This window comes from Trichosurus vulpecula, chromosome 7, assembly GCF_011100635.1.
Source record: "Trichosurus vulpecula isolate mTriVul1 chromosome 7, mTriVul1.pri, whole genome shotgun sequence".
NCBI lineage: Eukaryota > Metazoa > Chordata > Mammalia > Diprotodontia > Phalangeridae > Trichosurus > Trichosurus vulpecula.
Window position 1 is genome coordinate 80,607,549 of NC_050579.1, and position 25,375 is coordinate 80,632,923.

Here is a 25,375-nt window from a genome sequence, read left to right on the forward strand (position 1 = left end):
ACTCTGGGTAAATTACTTAATAATGGCTAGCATTTATAAGGCACTTTAAGGTTTTTAAAGCACTTTACAGACATTACCTCATTTGATTTTCACAAACTTGTGAGATAGGTGCTAATATTATCCCCATTCTACAGATGAGGAAAGTAAGGATTACAGAAGTCAAGTCACTTACAAGCAGGAACTGTCCAAGGCAAGACTTGAACTCCCATCTTCTGACTCTAGGTCCAGCATCACTGTGCTTGCACCATGAAGCTCTCTAGGCCTTGGTTTGTTCATTTTTAAACTGAAGGATTTAGACTCTTAAATTTCAAAGGGCCCCTGCCCTTCCAAGCTCTAGATCTATGATTCTACATGAATTTTTTTTTTCTGATTGTGCTTCCTCTCAAGCTCTTCATGTACTAGGACATCTTATCTATTGTGAAATTGTAACAGCGAGTGCTTCAGAAAATACCTAGCAACATATAGCTATTCCCTTATTAGAAGCAAATTTTATCAGCACAATGCTGATAAAACATTTGTGTGACCCCACAGCATCTTAGCATGTGCAAACTACATAACAGGTTAGAATCCTTTATAACTATATAATATTTATATCAGAATTTAGAAGTCAGATAAAGCTACCTCAATTTCCCGTGCTAATGATTATTATACTTGTAAAAGTACACACACACATATACATTCTTCCTTACTGTATCAAAGCCATAGCCCTACTGCTTGTTGCAGGAAATTTTTTTTAATGGGAATCAGTGATCCCCTATCAACCAGAAGGGTCAGGATCAAGGCCCTGTCTCCTATTCCAAGTGGCGTTTTGCAAGCAGCATTTCCCAGGTAGTTCCCCTTCTGCTAGTCCCTTTCCTCTAAGTTTACCTTCCATTTACACTTAATATGTCAGGTATGTAGGAGGCCTGAACTAAGGTAGTGGTTATGTGAGCAGAGAGAAAGGGCAGGAGGTGAGTGATGTTGTGGAAGTAGAGACAGTAAGATTCATCAACTGATTGGAAATATGGGATGAGAGACAGTAAGAAGTCAAGGATGATGCCAAGGTTACTAACTAGGTAACTGAAAAAAATGGTAATAACTTTGAAGGAGATGGGGAAGTATGGGAAAGGAGAGGATGTTAGGTCACCAATAAGGAGTTCATTTTAGATACGTTTAATTGGAGATGTCTCCAGGATGTCCACTTCGAAATACACAAGACGTGATTGGTGATATGAGACGGGCTAAACATATAGATCTGGGAGTCATCTGTGTAGAGATAACAAAACCATAGGAGATGAAAGTATAGAGAGAGAACTGGACTTAGGACAGAGCCTTGGGCAATACTCTAAGTTAGTAGATAAAGTATGGGTGGATAAGTCAGCAAAACAGCTTAAAAATAAAGAAAGAAGTGATCAGACAGGTAGAAGGAGAAGATACAGGCCAGAACTGTATCATGAAAACTCAGAAAAGAAAGAGCATCCAGGAGGAAAGACTGATCAACAGTGTCAATTGCAAAGGATAAGTAGAAAAGTTTTAGAACTAAGAAATCATCAGATTTGGTGATTAATAGATCAGTTGAGTGCTGAGGTCAAAAATCAAAGGGTTGAGGACCGATAGAGAGAAGAGGAGACACTGACTATGGACAGCTTGGAATTTGAGTGAGAAAGAGAAAAGAGATAGGAGAAGAGCCTGGAAAAGAGTAGGATGTAATGAATTTTTTTCTAAGAATGGGGTAGGTAGACCTGCTCATATTTGAAAGCAGTAGGGAAGTAGTAGATAGTGGGAGGTTGAAGATCACAGGAGATGATTGAGTGGGTAATCTGCTGGTTTCCTTTTTCAGCTGACTAATCTGTTCATTTTACTGGACTTCGAATTTGTTTTTACAAAGATGGTCTTTACTATTTTCTAAGTCTTCTTCTAAGACTTCTATCCACATATTAAAAAAGTAACAAAGGTTACCATAACAGACCTTAATTGTTATAGCTGCACGATGAGAGACGATTCCTTAAGATAATTAGGTTCTAAATAAGACAGAAATATATTCTTTTAAGCCTATAATAAACAAAATGTTAAGAGTTAAAATCTCTATAAACTATAATTCCAGATTATCCTGGAATTATCCTAGGTAATCTGCCAGGATATAGTGCTGGGATCATGTAAATGGCTTGACCTTGGAGAGAAGGGTTACCTCATTATCAGAGACTGGGAGAAAGGAGAGAGTGGAGGGGGTGATATCAAGGGATTTTGACATGAAGAGAAGAAGAGGGAGCTCACTAGATACTCAGCTGAGAGTGGAAAGAGGGAGATGTGGGAGGCTTGAGAAAAAAGAAGGTTTGAAACAACTTCTATGCCAAGTAAGATAACGAATTAATTAGGGTAAAATGAAAGGATTACTTTGCTATCATGAAGGTGCAGTTGAAGTTTGATAACATGAATTTATAGTGTGACTGTGAACCTTTCTCCAAATCCACTCAGTAAAGGAAGCTGATGGTGGGAGTAAGCCAGGGCTAAAGTTTGGCAAGAGATAAGTGGTTACAGGATAAAGATGTGAGTGACTAGAAAGTAGAAAATAGCAGAGTTGAGATTGAGAAGGGAAAAAATCCAGAGAACTAGGAGTGAAGAAGGGATTGGAGGTAGTGATGAGGGCAAAGAATAGGTACAAGAGTGAGGCATAAGGAGAAAGGTGAGACTGTGGTCAAATATAGAATGTCAGATTTTTGATCCAGGAAAGAGAACACTTATAAGTAATGGTGACAGGAAGGGTGTGACTATCCCTGTTTGTGGAAGAAATGCAATGAAGGTCATGGGAATTAAGAAGATTGGGGAGTCGGGAGATTAGGGAACAACAAAGAAAAATGAAAGAGAACAGAAATGTGGTTGAAACGAGACCTAGAACTGTGAAAGCAATTCTAAATTCTCTAAGTAGAAATGGAAAAGTGAATCCAAATAAAATTAATACTCATATGATATAAATGCCTTTTCACTCAACAAATCACTTATTTCCTGGGTGCCAACAGCATCATGCTACTGGGATAAATATAATCTAGTTCTCATGTTGGATTACTGTTTTAATTTTACGGTTCCTGAATATACTTCACAAGTACATTAGTTTGTATCTGTACTGTTAGTCTCCAAACAAAACCTCTCAAAGGTTAGGTATTACATTTGTTTAATTCTTCTCTGGGCAACAGCTATGGGAGTGCCAAACATAAATAGACTTCACTAAATTAATAACAGCAAATTAAAAACCAGGGAAACACTCAAATGTGCATCTACTGTACCTCACTTTAAAAGAAATAACCTTCTGGAGAAGATAAATAAGGAGTTGATTCTTCACTTAGCAAAATTAAACACATTATTTTTTTAAAGATGACTTTCCTCCAGTGCATTGAAAACATGATTCAATATCTAAAAATTTTACTTAAACAATATTTTTAGGCATATACAGTATGTAGAACAAGCTATACAATATAAACTACCTATGGAATCAGTATTGGTTAAATGGGAGCAAATACTTGATATTTCTTAAAATTGAGAAAATAGGAAGTTTGATCAATAAACATTAAGGCATTGAGCAACGTCACTCATGCACAGTAGGAGGTGAATGACTAAACAAGAGGTCAGTTTTCATTCCTTAGGGGAAAAGTCATTCAGAAGAATAACTTACATTCTCAATCTCTGTTATTTTCTGTTGTTTTCTTTCTGTTTCCTTTTTCAATTGACTAATCTCCTGTTCATTTTGTAGTACTTCAAATTCTTTTTCACAAAGCTGGTCTTTACTGTTTTGTAAGTCTTCTTCTAAGATTTCTATCTGAATGTTAAAAAAAAATCAACTAAGGTTATCATGACAGCTTAATATGTTTGCACACTAAGAGGCAACTCCTTATGATAACTAGGTTCTAAATGAGACAGAAATGTATTATTCTTTAAGCCTACAAAAAACAAAATGTTGACTTAAAATCTCTATAAATTATCTTGTTATTTAGCACTATTTCATATTTTTTATAAAAGGAAAAGCTCTTGTCATAGTTATGGAAGTAATACAAATTATGTCATATGTATTTACATGAATACAATTGAATACCAATGAATATTTCCATTTTATTGACAAAATAATTAAATTGTACTTCATTAGTTTTTCCATCACAAATTAGAGTCATCTTTTCTTACCTATTTATTTGGTCCACATAAAGAAATTTACAAAACTAAGTCTTTTATCTAAACTATAAAACTTAATCTGAAAAATTACTTTATGCCAGTGAGACGTCTAAACAACTTTCCCTTCTGAAGTTCACACTATTGGTACTCTTAACCTTCTTTGCTATCTTTTGACCTCCAGAACACCTATCTACCTGCACTGACTTTTAGCACCTGCCTCACTATAATCTTGTTATGGCCCTATCATCCAGTCCCATGGCTTCACGATCATTTTTACAGGGCTGATTCCCAAATCAATCTGTATTTCCATCAATGACCATTTTCTGAGTTACAGACCTATATTTCCAACTGTTTACATAGAGTCTCTATCTCAATATTCCATGGCACCCCAAACTCAATGCAAACTAAAACAAATTCATCAGATTCCCCATGTTTCTCTTTCTGACTTTTCTATTTCTATTAATGGTGACCACATTCTTCCATCACCCAGGCTTGGAACTCTGGACTTAACTTTGACTTTTCTTCCTTCTTCAGCCTCTATGTCTTATCAGTTGTTAAGTTCTCTTAAATTTCTACAATATCTCTCAGTTGTCATGTCCATTGTCCATTCAGCCTCATGTCCATTCCACCACTCTAGTTTAGGCCTTCGTCAGCTCTTTCTTTAACTACTTAAACACATTTCTGACTAATTAACTCATCTCTAGTCTCTGCCCACCCCAATCTGACCTTTGTACATTATTACAAGTCTAAACTTTCTAATGTGCAATTCTGATTACATCATTTCCCTGCTAAAAATCCTCCAAAAATACTTTTGAGTTTCCCACTGTACAATCAAAAAAATTATTTCAGGTCATGCCTCTTTTAGCATAAAGGATGCCATAAAGTTACATAGTTTTAAAATGGAAACATTTTAAAATTCGGGTTAAAGGTTCTATGGAACCAATTTTTGCATTTTGGGGGCAACAAGTAGTAAATTTTCTTTTTGCTGATATGGTCTTCTAATCTGCTACCCAAAGGAAAAAGTGCTACATAAGTGTGAGTTATTATTACTGTTTTTGTTGCCTACAGTAGCCACTTTTTGTCACAACATTTGTGATACTATATTGTGTATAATGGTGTCATGTGTCTGTATTTTAAAATACAAGTTAGGGATTTTTTACTGTACTTATAATCCAAATTACTTAAGTTTCAGAATATCCAAAGGTTTTATGAAGTATTTGTGTAATTAAGTTACCTGTTTATTAGATTCCTTAAGTTCTAGTTTTGTTTTCTCCACAGTACCCTCTAATTTAATTAATTTTTGTTCCATTTCTCCCCTATGTTCACGAATAGTAATATCCAACTGTGTAACCTAAATATAAAAGCAAATAAATATACAAAATTGCTAAGGATTCTTGTCTACTATGACAACAAAATTATCAGGAATATTCATGTTTTTAATATAGTACAAAATATATTATAAAGTATTCATGGGAAGTGTAAAGAATTCAAACACATTCTCAAAAGTAAATTATTAAAGGGCAAAGCTAATAACTTCAACATTTTGGATCATAAACAGCACACATATGTTATGACTCTAACGAACAGAAATCTAATATAATCTCAAAGATTATTCAGACTATATCAGTTTTGTGGACAATATGATTACTACTTAAAAAACCAAAATAAACAACTACTCCACCCAAAGATTATTATTTAAAAGCCGCCAAAAATCTTATTTCTGTCATCAGCCTTCAAACTCCTTCCCTGCCCCCTTAACTAGAGAACCAAATCCTTTAATTCCTGTTTTTTACATTATATAGCCCAAGGGGATTCAAAGGCTCAGATACCCCAGTCTTGTCACTTAAGAATTCATATGTCAATTCAGCAAATGACAACAAACTGTTTAAATGTGTCGCAACACACAAATCTATTAAAGTATCATAAAAGAAACTGACTTGCGCTGCTCTTTGCTTCAGTTCCCAATTTCTATCTTTCAGTGCCTGGTCCATGTTAAGAAGCTCTTGCTTTTTGTCCTCAATATTAAGCTTGCACTCTCTACAATTTGACAAAGAAAAATACAAAGAACAAAAGGGATACTGAAAATATTTTAACTTTATTAATAGATACAATTGAACTACTGATTTCTCCTGGAAGCTATGAAAAGAATACATTTCCACATCAATGACATCAATATTATTAATTGATCACAGCATTCTCAAAGGCAAAATAATGTTATTTCACATTTTGTCATTTTAAGATGAATTGTTAGAAATTAGTTGTCAAAGTACAATCACAACCAGAAGATTAGTTTGGGATGAGAATTAGAAATCATATTCACAATTCTTTATTAATCAAGGCTAGCAGTTTTTAATTTGACTTTGAAAGGTAGGACATTATTACAGCCAGCACAAAGGTCTTTGATAGCATGGCTGATATCTCTAATGTCCCTCTTACAAATGGGACTGGTGTTGAATTGTTTATGATCATTTTACTATCTCTTTAGGATGAAAATGATGCTTTTTAGGTATGGAAGAAGACATAAGTTTAATATAGATGTACATTTAAAATGATCTGTAAAGTTTCTTCAGATACAACCTTTTTAAGTGTAATTCTGAAAGTCTGAAAATGGTTAATATTAATTTCTTTTGTTTCAAAACTGTTTTTCTTATGTCTGAAGTTTGGAATGGTAAGCCAGGTTAAAAAAAAAACTTGTAAATAAACTTCTCTCTTTCCAAAAACCTTTGAAATTACTAGGCTCAGAAGTAAAGTGGTACTGAGATATTGCTCCTGTCTTTGGGATTTTGAAGCAACTGAGATGAAGAAAATGGGAAGTTTTTTACAATAAAATTTTTCTATTCTTTATCCCAGTTTGAAACATTCAAAAGTACAAATGCCAATTTAAAAAAATAATCAGCTTTCTAACTTGTAAAATAACCTAATATTTAGAATTTTTCTAAAAATTCTTTAAAAAGGTATAAATCAAAAGTAAAAATTCATACTACTTAGAAACAAGGTATTAAGGATTCTATGAGAAAAGGAGGATAGGTTTTCATCTATCCAGACCTTGGTCTTTTTAGAACTCTGGGTTAAATGGATTATTTTAGGTCTGGCCTAGAAGCTGAGAGGTCCTGAGCAATGCTGTTAATAAGAACATATTTATATAACAATTTTAAGGCTTACAATGTGCTCTTCTTGCAATGACCTTGTGAGGTAGGCTACACAAGTATGTTATACCCAACAGATAAGAAGTTGAGACTCTGAAGGCTTAATAATAAAAACTCACATATAAAAAGCACATTAACGTTTGTATACATTATCTCATTTGAGCTTCACAACAGCCCTGTGAGCTAAGTGTTGTGAGTATATCACCATTTTACAGATAAGGAAACTGAGGCCAAGAAAGTTTCAGTGATTTTCCCCTGGGTCACAAGGATAGTCATTGTTGGAGATGCTCACTCCTATTTCCTGAATCCCACACCAAAGAAATGTCTAAGTGGAGCTCAGTCTTCAACCTGCTTCTGTCATGGCATAATTCCTACACACTGCTTCCCATGGCCTATTGTTCTGATGCAGTTCCTTAGCCCCATTCCCTTCTGCCAAACGCTAGCCCAGCACTTACTATCTGTTATTAACCCCCAGCATCCCAGGGCCAACAGCTCTAGCCGAATGGTGACATATAGGGCTAAGCACACGGGTGGGGAACCTGTGGCCAGGAGGCCACATGTGGCCCTCTAGATCCTCAAGTGTAGCCCTTTGACTGAATGTACATGTGGCCTCAAGGACGTAGGTTCCTCACCCAGGACTAAGGCTATCCTTGGCATGAAAAGAGCTAAAGCTGTGAACAACAGTATACAATGACAATGGAGATTATCAGTCTGACAGATGGATATTCTGGGGAACCAGGCTAGTCATAATTTCATATATCTGGGTCCTTTCTGATTTAAAGTAATTTGAGAAGGCAAGTAATGTGAAATAATTCCATTATGGTATCACATTCCACATAGTATCACATTCCATATAGTATCACTTCAAATACTTTAACTTACCTGAGTTCAGCTGTGAGATCCTTTATAGTAGTATACTTTTCCTCTAGGGAAATTTGAGCATTCTGTAGTACATCTCGCAATTCTTGTAGCTGTTTCAAAGTATTTTTTAATTCTACATGAGCATTCTGCAGTTCAGTCTCTAGCTCTTCTCGCTTCTGCAAGGCTTCCTTTAGATCATTTTGAGAATGTTGCTGTAGCTTTTCTAACTCTTTCACTGTTATGAGGGAGAGTAATTTTAAAACCATAATCTAATATTTCAGTATTGAGATCTCTGTAAATAATCATAATTATGAACAACCAGATTTGAATCATCTTCAAGTGATTATAAGAAAAAAAGAGGAAAACAGTGAATATTCATAGTCCCTTCCAATCTCACAATCCTAAACTCTCACTTTATTACATTTCAAAAACCAATCGAATTGACATTCATTTATTAACTGCCTATTATGTGCCAGGTATTGGGCTAGGTGCTAGGACACAAATACAAAAGTGAGACAACCCCTGCCCTCAATGAGCTTACATTCTACTGGGGGATACAACATGTTTACAGTTAAGTATATACAAGATATAAACAAAATAAATACACAGTGACTGGGGGTGAACTAGAAACTGAGGGAATCAGAAAAGGCTTCTTGAAGGAAGTGGCATTTGAGTTGGGTTAAGCCTTGAAGAAAGCTAGAAGTTGTAAGTGGCAGGGTTGAGGAGGGAGGGCATTCTAGGATGGGGGCAGAATCTGCAAAGGCATGGAGGTGGGAGATAAAATGTCACATAAATGTAGTAGTAAGTAGGCCAATCTAACTGAAGCACAGAATGCATGAGGGAAATGCTGATCAGCCTGGGACAATAAGTTGGAGAAAGAGTGTGAAAGGTGTTAGATACCATCCAGATGTGTTTCTACTTAATCCTAAAGGCCACAGGGAGTCACAAAAGTTTCTTGTGTCTCTAGAGGAGTGACAGGGTCAGATCTGTGTTTTACGGATACTACTTTGGCAGAAATGTGGATTATAAGGAGAGAGACTAGAGACCAATGAAGAGTCTAATACAATGGTCCAAGTGAGAGGGTCTGCACTAGGGTGCTTGTGGTACAAGAATAGAGAAGAAGATGGATATGAGATATAGTGATGAGGGAGTATCAATAAGGATTGATAACTGATTGGACATGGGAAGTGAACGAGATGAGGGAAGAGTGGGATATGACTCTTGGTTGCAAACTAGGTAATTGGAAGATTCTTAACTCAATAGAAATGGGGAAGTTATGACGATGGGTGGGTGTAGGTGGGAGGATCATGAGTTTTGTTATGGACATGTTGAGCTTGAGGTGCTTATGGAACATCCAGGTAGAGATGTTCCAACGGTTGTCATCTGTAGATGTGGGACTGGAGCTCAGAAGAGAGATGAGGGCTGGTTATGTAGACTGAATCCATGGGAACCGATGAACTCAAGACAGTGCAGAAAGAGAAGAAAATATCCAGGACAGAGCCCTGGGACACACCCACACAGGTGTACAGGACATGGATGATGAACCTGAAGAGAAGACTGAAAAGCATTAAATGCCAGGGAGGAAGACAACCACGACAGATCAGCATCGTAAGACCTTAGGAGGAGAAAGTACACATAAGGAAGGAGTAGACGACAGAAGCTAAGGAGGATTAGAACCGAGAAAACTGAATTTTGCAAGAAAAAGCTTGAACAAAATAAGCTGACAGCTAAGCCCAGCTAAGCTATTGCTTACCGGCTTTCACTTTTTTATCTAGTTCTGTCTGTGTTTGTTCTAAAGTCATATCTAAATGATTTAATTGGATTGTTTTATTCTCTCCATCCCGTCTCAGGTGAAGTATTTCTTTCTCCATTTGAACTAACTCATCCTTGCACTGATCCATCTCCAATTTTATGTGCCTGAACAAAAAGGAAATAAAACAAGTAACAAATGAAAAATTAATTCCAGTACTTTAATTTTATGGAATTTTATGATATATTCTTTCTAAGCAAGATTATAAGATACTGAATGACAAATGGCACTAAAAATTCTTTAAATCAGGACCTTAAGTGTAAAAACTACTCAAATATATTTATTTTTATTCACATGATATAGTTACCTATTAACAAAGGAAGTATGAAATATCTAACAATACTAGTAGTGTGGCTCCGATTTAACAATGCCAGGCATTGCTTCTAGAGCAGTTTTTAATTTTAATTTTTATACAGCTTTTTATATGCTAAGGCGATACCATGATATTGTATATCTAGAGATGACTTAATTAGCAACCTCAAATACACAGAATATAACTGAGAACACAGGAAATTAGAAGGAAAAAAAGGCCTCTGAATAGCCAATACAAACATCCTAAAGTCCACATACCAAAGTCCTTCAGACTCTCAACCCAAATAGGAATAAACTACATGAACACTAGAGTTCCTTGTAGCTCTAAAATTCTACTATGAACCTAAATTTAGTTATCCAGTTTGCCAACTCAAAGCAGATAAAGAACAGTAGATTAGAAAGAAGATTGGGAGGCTGCTAAAGATAGGCACAGTGACAATCTAACAGCAAGGGAAGAAAACTCATTATTAAAAGAAAATGACTTTTAAATGTAACAATCTGGGGCCATTTAGCACCAAGGCAAACAATCCTGTATATTTCAAAAGTGACCGTCAGTCATGGCGGCAGGGCTAATTTGTTTAGAATAAGAGGCAGCATGGCACACTGCACAGAAATAGGTTTGAAGTCAGAGCACCTCTGCCTCTGACACGTATTGGCACGTGCCCTGGATTGAGTCATCGAACTTCGTGAAGGGCTAAGTGTCACTATGAGACCAAATTGTAGAAAAGGTCCCAAACTGCAATGGTAGGGGGCATTTTCTCATCTGAGTCTCCCATACCAATGAAATCCACAGGTTTAGTTCTTATGCCCATAAAGGGATCCGATGAAGATTTCCCTCAAAAATAATTTAAAGTTTAGAATTTTGGCATCTGATGGGATGAGGGAAGATAACTAAATCTTACGTGGAATACCTTGTTCTCTGACCATGCCAGATAAAAGAGACATTATTGTCAAGAGGATAAATATATCAAGACTCAGGAAAAAAAGATTCAAGCATTACGTAAATATAGCATATACCAAATATTCTTCTGTTAATTTTCAAATCTTACAGCATGTCTTTAAACTTGTGATTCTAGAAAAACCTAGTCTTTTGGTACCATGCTTATTTGAGAAGCAGAACTAAAGGAAGCAGTAGGCAAGGTAAATTTTTGGAAACCTGATGCTGATTGCTGGCTACTGCCATATGGGACTCACCACATATGAACAGAATTCCACTGAATGATTTATACACTGGAGAACAGTGTTGCCAGAATAGTGAAGTTTCAGATTACTGTAAGATGAAACTTAAAACAAAGAATATGTAGAGCCAAAGAGGCAAAGAAAAATTGTCCTCTTCCTTTGAGGTAGAATACTTTCTAAAACAGAAGTTGGGAGGGTCAATATAGAAAGCACAATTTTATTTTAAAGGAAAGTGAATTCTGGTAAAAAGTGTAAGTTTTGTTAGCTAAATTGCTATTCCTAATTGCAATGCTGTTAATAGTAGGCACAAGTCTATTTTTAAGCTAAAGAAGGTTTCCTAAAACTAGGACTTTTTAAAAAAAATTCAAAAATTAGAACCACAATTTTTCAATTATTCATAACTTATCTTTGCTACTAACAATGCTGAATAGCTGAAAAAGGAGCATCCAGGTTTAAAAAGAAAACTATGAAGATGGAGGGAGAATAGATAACAGAGAAAGGAAAAGAAAACTTGCTGCTGCCATGGAAATAGCAACTTTAAGTGTGAAGCCGTCTTCTCTTTGGGGAGGTTATGCTACAGAAAAAAATGAGAAATTGACATAAGAAAAAAATGGTTTAGTTCTTCTACAAAACTGAGAGATTAAGGAAACTGTCTTTTAAAAATTATTTTTATTTGGTTAAATATTTCGCAATTATATTTTTAAAATGTTTAACATTCATTTTAAAAAAATTTGAGTTCCAAATTCTCTCCACCTTTCCCATCTCTCTGCCAACCCTTGAGAAGGCAAGCTAGATGATATCGATTACGCATGTGAAGTCATATAAAACATATTTCTACATTAGCCATGTTGCAAAAGAAAACGCACACAAAATCTAGAAAAATAAAAGTAAAAAAAAATATGCTTCAATCTACACTCAGTGCTCATCAATTCTCTCTTTGGTGGTGGATAGCATTTTTCATTATGGGTCTTTTGGAATTGCCTTAGATCAGGACTGCACAACATACAGCCCATGGCTGCTTATGGCCTGTCAAAGGATTTTGGGTGGTCCACAAAAGTGCAGAGGATGTACAACAGGTCTGCACAACATACTGCCCATAGGCCACTTTGGCAGGCCTGTCTTAGATCATTGTCTTGATCAGAGTTCCTGAGTCTTTCACAGTTGATCATCCTTACAGTATTGCTGTTATTGTGTACAATGTTTTTCTGGTCCTGCTCACTTCACTTTCCATCAGTTCAAGTAAGACTTTCCAGGTTTTTTGAAACCATCCTCCTCATCATTTCTCAGCACAACAGTATTTCATCACAATCATATACCAAAACTGATTCAGTCACTTCCAACTGATGGGCATTCCATCAATGTCCAATTCTTTGCCACCACAAAAAGAGGTGCTATAAACGAAATTGTCAACTTTTAAATGCTACATTCATATATAAATTGTTCAAACTATGAAAATCTTCATCCAACCCCTAACTCCTTAAGGTTCTATGGAGTTTAGGATTAGTATTATATTCACTAATTCAACAAACATTTATTAATACCTAATATGTGTAAAGTAGGTAAGAGGTTAAGAAGATTAAAAAAACCCCAAATCCATAGTCCTTGCCCTTTAGGAACTTATGATCTCAATAGGTCAGCTTAATTATAAGTTTAAAAGGTTTTGTAGGATAGACGTAGAAACTTACCATCATCCAGGCATAACATGCATTAATCTCTCTCTAAACCATGAACCAAATCAGCTTCCTTATTGCTCTTCATGTACATCATTCCACCTCCTATCTCCATGCCTTGACATATTGTCCCTCAAGCCTGGAATGCATTCCTTCTTTACTTCCAGCTCCTAGAATTCCTATCTTCAAAGATTCAAGGCTCAGTAGAGAAGCCTATCCTGATTGTCCCTACCTGATAGTACTCTCTTGAAATTACATTATTTTTTTATTTGTGTGTATATATGTATTGCCTGTGTGTTACCTATGAATCACATACACATAATTTCTCCAAAAGAACGTAAACTCCTTTGGCTTTGTATCTCCAGGACCTAGCAAAGTGTCTGACATATAATGTTTAATAAATGCTTGTTGATTTGATCATTTGTGTGGTTTCTATAAGAAAATGAATTGGAAAAAACAACCAGTCAGTAAGTTGCCTTGCTGCTAACTCTCTCCATGTACACACCTACTTAGTCATGTGCTATCTCCTCCCCTATTAAAAGTAAGCTCCCCGAGAGCAAGACTGCTTTAGGCTTTACCCTTTCTTTTTAAAAATTTTCTATATTTTTTCCAACTACATGTAAAAACAACTTTAAACATTCAATTTCAAAAAATTTGAGCTCCAAATTCTTTCTCCTTTCCCCCTCCTTGAGAAAACAAGCAATTTGGTAAATATTATATATGTACAGTCATGCAAAACATTTTTCCACATTAGCCATGTTGCAAAAAAAAAGAGAAGACCCCCCCAAAAAAAAGAAAAATAAAGAAAATAATAAAAGTATGATTTCATCTGCATTCAGACTACACCAGTTCTTTCTCTGGAGACAGATAACATTTTTCAATCATAAACCCTTTGGAACTGTCTTGGATCACTGTATTGCTGAGAAAGCTAAGTCATTCACAGTTGATCCTCGTACAATATTATTGTGTACAATGTTCTCCTGGTTCTGCCCACTTAACTTTGCTTTGTTCATTTAAGTCTTCTCAGGTTTTTTTGAAAGCCTCCCGCTCATCATGTCTTATAGCACAATAGTATTTCATCAAAATCAAATTCACAACTTATTCAGCCATTCTGCAATTGACGGGCATCCTCTCAATTCCTAATTTTCTAAGCTTTTTCTTTGCCCAATTCTTTAATAGCAGCTCACAAAAGAGCTGTTACTAAATGTCTTTGGAGATATAAGTCTTTTTGCTTTTAAAAAATAAATCTCTTTGGGATAGACCTGGTAGTGGTATTGCTGAGTCAATGGGTTTGTATAGTTCTTTGGGTCTAGTTCCAAATTGTTCTCCAGAATGGTTGGATCAGTTCAGAACTCTACCAATAGTGCGTTAATGTCCCTTTTTTCCACGTTCCCTCCAACATTTATCATTTTCCTTTTCTTAGCCAATCTGATAGGTGTGAGGTGGTATCTCAGGAGCTGTTTTAATTTGCATTTCTCTAATCAATATTGATTTAGAGCACATTTTCATGTGACTACAGATAGTTTGGATTTCTTCTTCTGAAAATTGCCTGTTCATATCCTTTGACCACGTATCAGTTGAGGAATGACTTGTATTCTTATAAATCTGACTTAGTTCTCTATATATTTGAGAAATGAGGTATTTATCAGGGCAACTTGCTATAAATATTTTTCCCAGTTTTCTATTTTCAGTCTAATCTTGGCTTCATTGGTTTTGTTTATGCAAAATTTTTTTAATGTAATCAAAATTATCCATTTTTCATCCCATAATGCTATCTACCTCTTGTTTTATCATAAATTCTTCCTTTATCCACAGTTCTGACAGTTCCTAATTTGCTTATGATATCACCCTGTATATCTAAATCATGTACTCAATTTGACTTTATCTTAGCATACAGTGAGATTTTATTCAATACCTAGTTTCTGCCAAACTGTTTTCCAGTTTGCCCAGCAACTTTTGTCAAATAGTGAGTTCTTACCCCATTAGCTTGGATCTTTGGGTTTATCAAACACTAGACGACTGTAGGCATTTACTACTGTGTGTCATATACCTAATCTATTCCACTGATTCACCACTCTATTTTTAGCCAGTACCATATTGTTTTGATGATTACCACTTCATAGTACAGTGTGAGATCAGGTACTGAGATTGAGGCTACCTTTCTTCACTTTTTTATTTCCCTTGAGATTCTTGATCTTTTATTCTTCCAGATGAATGTTGTTATTTTTTCTAGCTCTATAAATATTTTTGGTAGTTTGACTGGTACGGTACTGAATAAGTAAATTAATTTAGGTATAATTATAATTTTATTATATTAGGTCATCCTAACTGTGAGCAATTGATATTTTTCCAATTGCTTAGATCTGACTTTATGTGAAGTGTTTTGTACTTGTGTTCATATAGTTCCTGGGTTTGTCTTGGCAGGTAGAGTCCCAAGCATTTTATATTCTCTACAACTATTTTAAATGGATTTTCTCTTTCTATCTCTTCCTGCTGGACTCTGTTAGTAATATATAGAAATGCTAATGATTTATGTAAGTTTATTTTATATCCTGTAACTCTGCTGAAGTTGTTGTTTCAACTAGTTTTTTAGTTGGTTCTCTAGGGTTCTTTAAGCATACCATCATACCATCCGCAAAGAATGATAGTTTTGCTTCCTCGTTGCCTATTCATATGCCTTCTATATCTTTTTCTTCTCTAATTGCCAACTAGCATCTCTAGTGCAATACTGAACAATGGTGATTATGTGTGTCTTTGCTTCACCCCTGATCTTACTGGAGAGACTTCTAGCTTATCCTCATTGGTGGTGGTTTTAAGATAGATGATACTTATCATTTTAAGGAAAACTCCATTTATTCCTATGCCTTCCAGTGTTTTTAAAAGGAATGAGTGTTGTATTTTGTCAAAAGTTTTCTCTGCATCTACTGATGTAACTGTATGATTTTTGTCGTTTTTGTTATTGATATGGTCAATTATGCTGATAGTTTTTAGGAGTTACAAGTATCATTTGCCCATGTAGGAATGTAAACAGTTTAACTTTATTGAGTCCCTTGTGATTTCTCTTTCCTGTTTATTACCTTTTTATGCTTCTTTTGAGTCTTATATTTGAAAGTCATATTTTCTAGTCAACTTTGGTCTTTTCATCAGGAATGCTTAAAAGTCCTCTATTTCATTGAATATCCATTTTCTCCCTAAGGATTATACTCAGTTTTGCTGGGTAGGTGATTCTTGATTGTGATCCTAGCTCCTCTGCCCTCTGGAATTTCATATTCCAAGTCCTCTGATCCTTTAATGTAGAAGTTGCTAAATATTCTGTTATCCTGATTATGGCTCCATGAAATTTGAATTGTTTCTTTTTTGGCTGCTTGTAATATTTTCTCCTTGACCTGGGAACTTTGGAATTTAGCTATAATATTCCTGGGATTTTCATTTTGAGATCTCTTTCAGGAGGTGATTTGTGGAGTCTTTCAATTTCTATCTTGCTCTCTGGTTCTAGAATATGAGGGCAGTTTTCTTTGATAATTTCTTGAAAGATGATACCTAGGCTCTTTTTTTGATCATGGCTTTCAGGTAGTCCAATAATTTTTAAGTTATCTCTCTTCAATCTATTTTCTATGCCAGTTGTTTTTCCAATGAGATATTTCATATTTTCTTCTATTTTTTCATTCTTTTGATATTGTTTTATTGTTTCTTGATGTCTCATGGAGTTATCAGCTTCCACTCGACCAATTCTAATTTTTAAGGAATTATTTTCTTCAGTGAGTTTTTGTACCTTTTTTTCCATTTGGCCAATTCTACTTTTTAAGGAGTTCTTTTCTTCATTGGGTTTTTGTGCCTATTTACCACTTGACCTATTCTGTTTTTAAGCTGTTATTTTCTTTGGTATTTTTGGTGCATCCATTACCAAGCTGTTGACTCTTTTTTCATTTTTTTCTTGGATCACTGTCATTTTCCACCCACCCACAATTTTTCCTCTACCTTTCTTATTTGGTTTTTCAAATCCCTTTTGAGCTCTTATAGGAATTCTTTTGAGGTCTGAGACCAATTCACACTTTTCTTTGAAGCTTTGGATGTAGCAGTTTTGACTTCGTTGTCTTCTTCTGAGTTTGTTTTTTGATCTTCCCTATCACCACAATAACTTTGTATGGTCAGGTTCTTTTTTCTTATTTGCTCATTTTTCTAACCTAAATTTTGACTTTTAACTTTGTTAAGTTGGGCTCTGCTCCAGGGGTAGAGGGGGCACTGTCCTAAGCTTCAGGTTTTTGTGCTGCTATTTTCAGAGCTAGTTCTGGGGTCTTGTAGGTTTTCAGTTTTTCCAAGGTGGTATGATCTAAGGAGAGGTGTGGTCCCTCCTCCACTGGCCTGTGCTTTGGTCTGTGAGCAAACACAATCATTCTTCTTTGCCCTGGAACTGGGACCTGTACCCTTGTAGTCACAAGTACTAGTGACTTACTCTTCCTCTTGGCTCTGGAACTAGGACCTGGAACTACATATGGGCAATTAGACAAGGTCCTGTACAAAGTCTCAGCAAAGAACACCCTATAATCTCCTTCTAACCAGTTGTCCAATCCCCTTACCATCTGTGGGTTAATATCTCTGTTAGTAAGGTGAATTTTAGTGTCAGTAAGGGAGATTTTAGTGTGTGTAAAGTGCATTTTTGTTATTATTTCTTCAAATTGTTTCCCAGGATCTGTGGTCATAAAAATCTCTGTTTCCCAGGTACTAGATATGAGTTCCCAGGCTCATGGTTCAAAACATCTCCACCACACTTGTGCAGCATTATATGAGGATAAATAATATAAACATGTGTGCTGAAACTGTAAACATCCACTGTGACTGCACAGTGAGATACAGGGATGAGGTGATGTAAATTTGTGAGGCTATTGCTGGCAATATGACTTCTTTGTCTGATGCCCTATAAAACAGGTGGTTCCATTATGGTGGTCAGTAAATTGGGGAACCTTTATGGTTGAACGCACAAGCTGGAATACTGTTTGCCTTGATTGGCCCCCATCAAGGCTGGGGAAGGGGGAATCTGTGTTTGCCTCAACCGGCCCTCATTAAGGCTTGAGGGAATTTAGGGGATGCACAAGTTGTGCCCGTCTCGACTGGGCCCATTAAGACATAGGGGTAGTTGCACCCCCTTCTCACCAGCACCTGCGATTAGGGAATGCTGTAGCAGCTTGTATTGTTTCCATTATCAGCAATTCTGAGTTAGAGAAAACTAGTCTAGAATAGAGCTTATTATTAACCCCTCTGAAGCTGTCTTTCCTGTCTGACCAGATCAAGAGTGAACCTGTTAGAGACTGGAGTCTAAAATCTCCAGTGCCTCCTGTGTATTATCTGTCTAACAAGCTCTCAAAGCTGCTGCTGCCACTGATGAACTGCCTCCAAGGCCTGTTGCTTACACCCCCAGCATGCCCTATGCTGCATGGTCTGTATTAGGCTCCAGGTCTGACCACCATCCCACTGAGACACACCTTTCCTGCCAATCTCCTAAGTTGTTCTGGGCTGGAAAACCATTTCACCCCAACCTGCTACTCCAAAATTCAATTTTAGATGTTATCTTAAAGTTGTGTGTACGGGCATTTGGGAGAGCTCAGGTGAGGCCCTGACTTAACTCCACCATCCTAGCTCCACCTTTCTCCCCTTTCTATGTCCTTTCTATCCAATAGGTGTTTAGTTGTGCCTGGGATGGTGAGCACTTAATAAGTGCTTGCAGACTGATTGGTAATCAAAGTTTTACTTTAGTTTTGCTTGTCCCTTAAGACACATAGAGATGGAAAACTCAAGAAATTCACTAATTTCAAACACTTCTACTATATATACCTCTAAATTGGACACTGTTATCTTCAATCACTTGATCCACACCTTAGCCTCCAACCTGGGGGCTGGGTGGGCATGATTTAAGTGACATACACATGTCAGCAGCAGTGTGACCAGGTAGATGAAGAACTGGCTTTGGAGTCTGTGAAACTTGTATTTAAGTTTCATCTTTGATACACGTCACCCAAGGTCAGTCAGTTAACCTCAGTACCCCAATCACTCAGATACCAGCTCCCCAAGGCTGCCAGACAAGGTGTGGATGAGCTGCTGATTTACATCTGGAAGGGGTCTCAAAACCAGACATTCCTTCCACTTTTGAAATATCACAGGCTCAGACCAAAATACACCCAAAAGCCACCCAGTGATATTCACCATAGTTAGATTAAATTACAGTCTCCAAACATAGTAAAAAAATGTTTTTACAAAGAATATTTAAGAAACATTTTAGGGGATTGAGAAGCTAGTGGGAAGGGAACAGCTGTAAGGCGGTGATCGTAAGTAGAATTACCAAAACATGAGTAAAAACACAACAATCCTGCTAAGATGAACAGGTGCAAGTCAGTAAAATTTAAATAGGTGATGTTATTGTTATAAATACTCCATCTATCAATGCACAATCTAAAATTGGAAACTATTATATCTTTATAGCTTTTATAGAAAGGAGAAATATTTGGGAATAATAAAGAAAAATTAAAGCTGTACCTGGCAGTGGTAGTAAGCTCAATAACTTTCTGCCTTTTTGAATCTGCTTCATGAGAGGCTGTTTCAAGTTTCTCCTCCATTTTTCTCAACTTTTCTGCAGAAATTTCTTTTTGCTTTTGAAGTTCTTGCTCCAGTTTTGATACCTTATGAACAATTTTCAATTTAGTGTTTTGCTATTAAGTTACAGGTCAAGGTTTCCTATACTAGTCTTTAGAAGAAAAATATTATGAAAGTACTTAACTATACTAACTCAAAACAGACTGCCCCCAAAATCAAACCAGAGTGCAAGAAAGATACAAATCTTTAAAAGATAAAAGAATTTCTCTTAATATGCTTACTCAATTAATAAATGGCTCTATGTTTGGTCCTATTTTGCTCAATATTTTTAACTGTGGCTTGGATGGGAAGGCTTATCAAAAGAGAGGGTATGTTCATCAAATTTGTGAATGACATGAACCTGGGATGAATAATTTTATATGGAAAAAGGATGAAAGAATCAGTTCCCAGAAATATCCTGACAGGCTGAAATGCCAAGCTAAACCTAACAAGCTGAAATTTAAGTGTTACACTTAAGCCTATTAAAGTCTGACACTTGGGTTTAAAAAAACCATCTGCATAGGCACCTAATAGGGGAAGACATGGCTAGAAACAGTTAATGTGTAAAAAGACCGGGTTCCAGTGGACTGCAAGCTTAATATGAATCAGCATAGTGACACAGGAGCAGAAAAAACTACTAAATCCTTCACCTGTATTCAGAGATATATATAAATACTAATTCAAAATGAAGGTGATTATCCCACTATACACTTCATGATCATAACACTGATATCTTGAGTATTATACGTACTGTTCTGGGCACTACATTTTAGGAGAGATACTAACAAGCTGGAGTGAACCTGGAGAAAGGGAATACAAGTATGCTATAAAAGGATCATTTTAAGGAACTGATGTTTATCTTTAAGAAGAGATAGCTTCTTAAGGGAATGGGAGAGGGTAGACAAGAGAGAATTCTTCAGGTATTTGAAAGGCTATCATATGGAAGACAGAGATTCAACTTCCTGCTTGACCCTAGAGAACAGAACTAGGAGCAATTAGCAGAAACTGGTGGGAGATAAATTTCAGCTTAACCTAAGGAAAAGCTTCCTAACAATTATGTTTCCCCAAAATAGAGTGGCCTGCCTCAAGGCGAGGTGTGAATGAATTCATTTTTTAAAATTTGTCAATAAATGGGAGGAGAGGAAAGAGGAAAACTTGAGGAGAAAGAAGTGCCACAGGTAGGTTACTTTAGAGTATATTATATAATTCAGTCAACAACAGTCAGTCAGTCAATAAACATTTATTAAGTACCTACTCTGCCACACATTGTGCTAAGAAGTTCTGGGGATAAAACTAGTCTCTGCCTTCAATGAGCTCAGGGTCTAATGGAGGAAGACACATAAAAAGAAGCTTTGAAAGGAGTGGTGAGGAAGGGAGGGTATCCAGTTTGGGGGTATGATAAATCCTAAATGGATGGAAATTATGATACAGCTGCCCTGGGCACCTTCTTAAGTGGAAGACCTGGGATCTCCATCCTCTTTAATTAGAGAGAAGAGCTGCTCCAGAGGCAGAGGGTACGGAGGAGGTATGAGTTTCAGAGCTGATGTGATCTTGCAGGATGATGAGTTTCTGGAGACGATGATGCCCAAGACAGTAACTGGGCGGGAAACGAGCACATTTATAGGAAGAGACAAAGGAGCCAGTGGAAAGGCAGAGACTGAAGATCTGAGAGTGGTAAAGGTTCAGAAAGAGTATGAAGGAATGGGATGTGTGTGTGTGTGTGTGTGTGTGTGTGTATAAATGGCTTCAATTTTCTCAGTATAATATGAAGTGAGGTTCTCAGCTGGAGTGCTGGGGTATGGGGGGATGGAATTATAGAAGGCTTAGGGAGGAAAGAGAAGGTTTGGAATAGCTTGGAGGTGAAAGAGATAGGGAATCAACTAGGGAGGAATAAAAGGACTGCCTTGCTGTAAGGAGTTATTATCCTGCTGAAGCTGGAGAACACAAATAAGATCAGAGAATGTGGATGGTAGGAGTGATCCAGGGCTGAGATCTGGGAAGAGATATGCAGTGTTAGTCCAAGGGGGCAGTTAATTTGAGAGTAGAGAGTAGTGTAGAGTTGAAATGGAGACTACTGGGCTGAGAGTGGAGAGGGAAGAAAAGAAAGTTCCAAGAGGTAGAAGGATTCGACATCTCAGTGAGGAAAAGAATAACATGAGGCAGGAAGAGATATAGGGTACAGTGGAATGACAGGAGACCAAGGCCAGAATGGAATGTAACAATTTTTAATCAGGGAAGTGGAACATTTTTGAGTAATGGTGACATGAAGAGTGTGAGTATTCCCGTTGGCTGCTGAGGTGAAGTGAAGGAGTAGGTCAAAGGATTTAAGGAGGCTGAGGAGCAAAGTAGCTTTTAATTAAATTTTACAATCCACAAAGTGCTCACTCCATTTTAAATTCTGAATCTCCTAGACTACGCCTAATTTAGGTTTGACACATATTACTTTTCTCCTGATGCCCCAGTTGCTAGTGCTTTCCCTTCCCAATCTACATAATCTTGTATATATACTTATTTGTGTATATGTTGTCTCCCCTGTTATATAATGTAAGCTTCTTGAAGGGAGGGAATATTTTGTCTTTGTGTCCCTAGCACTTATTAGAGCATAGAACACAATCGATACTTAATTCAAACAATTGACAAACTAATTGAAACAAAAGCCAACCAGTATTCTTCCAGTGATCCTACATAATTGCAAATCATGGCACATAATAGTGCAAAAATTAGTGTAAAACATATAATCAAACAGATATATAACTAGAAAAGATGAGCTGGTTATGGAGTGAGGGCAAGCATTATCAAGTGGACAGACCATATCCTCTGTGCAGAGCCATACAGTGTCAAGAGAAGCACAAGATGAGGACGCCAGCATACCGGGTAGCGCTCTGGAACAGAATTTACCAAAGGAAAAAATACTAGCAGCTGACATTAACATAGTGCCTTCAAGGTTTCCAAAGCACCTTCTAAACATTAATACATTTGAGACTTAAAACAACCCTGTGACATATGTGCTTTATTTATTTATTGTCCTCATTTTAAAAAAGAGAAAATTGAGGCTCAGAGAGGTTAGGTGATTTCTCCATAGTAATACAGCTAGTAAGTGAATGAGAGGCACATACAATAAGAAAGTATGGACTGCAATCTGGACCTTTGGAGAGAATACCTGCATCAACAAGGCCAAAGAACCACTGAAGTATTTAAAAGACAAAACGAAATAGCTGATATTTAAAAAATATATTTTCTACATGAAAGATACCTGTTTTTCAAGCTTAGCTTGAGAGTCTTCTAATTCTCCATTTCTTACAGTCTCATCTTGTAACATCTGCTGCTGTTGCTGCAAAGTGTGCTGCAAGATAACATTTTGTTTGGTAGTCTCTTGCAGATTGTGAGTTTTTAATTTTAGCTCTTTCTGCAAACAATACACCTAAAAACACAAAAATTTATTATGATAATATAGTATTTCACAAGAAAAGCAATATAATTTCAAAACTGGATCTACTCGCCTTATATAAGATATAAGGTAATACCTGAAAAAATGCCTTCAATAACAAAAAGTCCTCATCTACTCACTAGAATTTCAGCTGTTCCTATCTCAGTGGGTCTGCTCCTTCCACTACCTTCACAGGAAGCAGGGGATAATAATAAATGTGAAAGAATGACATGAGTTGAAGTAACGCTCTATCATCATCATTCTTCAAACATTTAGAGGAGGGAATAACAGCTACATAAGGACAGAATAAGAAAACAGATTCATTAGTAGCTTACGTGTGCTGACAAAATTCCTACATGAAAAATTTATTTCAAAGAAACTTTCCCTTGCTTAAAAGAATAGTATTGAGTAGTATTTCTTTATATGGTCAAGAAGGAAAATAGAATATCCTTTAGAAAATAAGTTGATAAAAAGTCAAAACTGAATTCTGTGTACGACCCAGGATTAACTCTGGAGAGGAGTTGAGAAAATATACCTCCTTCCATTCAATGTAGAGGTGGAAGTCTTCCTGTATGACACATTGTCAGACTTGGCTGATGTTGGTTGGTGTTACCAAACTACTTTTTTCCCCCTCTTTCTTTTTTAATCTTTGTTACAAGGCATGGTTTGCTTGGTAGGGAAAGGGGGAGAGATAATTCAGAAATAAAAATGAAACAGAAATTAAAGACATAAATATAATTTTTAAAAGACAGTGATAGAGAACTATAATCATGGGCTTTTTCACAAATGTCTAATCTCCACTCTTGGGCTGTGCCAATATAATAAAACAATGGTACTACCTAAATTAATTTACTGATTGGGTGCTATATGAATCAAATTACCAAGGGGGTACTTTATAGAATTAGGAAAAACAACAAAATTCAGAATCTCAAAGGAAATAATGAAAAGAGGAGAAATAAAGGAGGCATTCACAGCATTATCAGATCCTAAACTGCTTTCCCTTCTCAACTCTGCCTACTGAAGAAACAATCACCAAAAATATTTGGTACTGGTTAGAAAACAGAAGAGTGTTAGTAGCACTAACACTCTTCCAGAAGTAAGTGGAAATATTTAGACCAGTGTTTAAAGATAACATTTATACTCAAAGGCATAAATAAACTGCCAGTGAAAGAATCAATTTGACAAGAGCTACTTTACAGAAACCCTTAAAGCACTGCAGTAAAAACTGAAGTTGGATCAACACCATACACCATTTACCACATTGAGTTGACAAGTCGATAAGTAATAAGTATTTATTAAACACCTACTATGTGCCAGGAACTTTGTTAAGTAGTGGGAATAAAAAGAATGTAAAAACAATCACAGCTTTCAAGGGCTTACAGTCTAATGGGGGAGACAATATGTAAACTATGTACAAAGAAGATGTATACAAGATAAATTGGAGAAGATCTCCCAGGGAAGGCACTAGCATTACAGAAGATTAGAAAAGATATCTTGCAAAAGGTGGGGTTTTAACTGAGCCTTGAAGGAGGCTGGGAAAGTCAGGGGGCACAGAAGAGGAGGAAGAGAATTCCAGAAACGGAGCCAGTGAAACAGCTCTTGAAGGTCTTGAACTACAAAAACCACCATGTTGTTTTTTCAAAGAATATGTGGAGGGGCAAATAAGGTACAAGAAGACTGGAAAGGTAAGAGGTGGGGCAAGTTATAAAGGTCTTTAAAAGCCAAAGGGAAGATTTTGTATTTTATCCTGGTGGTAATGGGGAGCCACTGGAGTTTATGGAATGGGGGGTGGGGGGTTGCATGAGACACGGTTGGACTTGTGCTTTAGGGATTGACAGCTGAGTGGAGGATGGACTGGCATAAGGAGAGATTTGAGGCTGTTAGACCAACCATCATGCTGCTCCTGCAATAGTCCAGGTATAAGGTGATGAGGTCCCATGCAGTGTTAGAGGAAAGAAGGGGTATATCTGAGAGGTGTTACGAAGGTAGATTCAACAGTACTCGGTAACTGATTGCATAGAAGAATTAGAGTGTGAGAAATTGAGGGTAACACGTAAGTTGCAAGCCTGGATGACGGGGAGGGGGGTGGTCATTTTAAGCCTGATATTCTACTGCAATGTAATATTTTGGAATATATAATTATGATAATTTCCAAAGGTAATATTTGTGAAGCAAACATTACAAATTAGGGCTTTATTTACTATTCTGT

At 36.5% G+C, this 25,375-nt stretch overlaps 1 protein-coding gene across 1 annotated transcript in view; it reads right to left on the reverse strand.

Moving 5' to 3' along the window:
- CCDC18 (coiled-coil domain containing 18) overlaps nucleotides 1-25,375 on the reverse strand; it is a 113,194-nt gene that overhangs the window by 23,846 nt on the left and 63,973 nt on the right. Inside the window, exons 19-25 of the mRNA XM_036768204.1 lie at nucleotides 22,993-23,160; nucleotides 19,644-19,786; nucleotides 9,898-10,061; nucleotides 8,166-8,379; nucleotides 6,075-6,174; nucleotides 5,372-5,488; nucleotides 3,647-3,790 (exon numbers count right to left, since the gene is read on the reverse strand). Coding sequence (XP_036624099.1) covers nucleotides 3,647-3,790; nucleotides 5,372-5,488; nucleotides 6,075-6,174; nucleotides 8,166-8,379; nucleotides 9,898-10,061; nucleotides 19,644-19,786; nucleotides 22,993-23,160 — 1,050 coding nt within the window. The remainder of the gene's footprint in view (nucleotides 1-3,646; nucleotides 3,791-5,371; nucleotides 5,489-6,074; nucleotides 6,175-8,165; nucleotides 8,380-9,897; nucleotides 10,062-19,643; nucleotides 19,787-22,992; nucleotides 23,161-25,375) is intronic.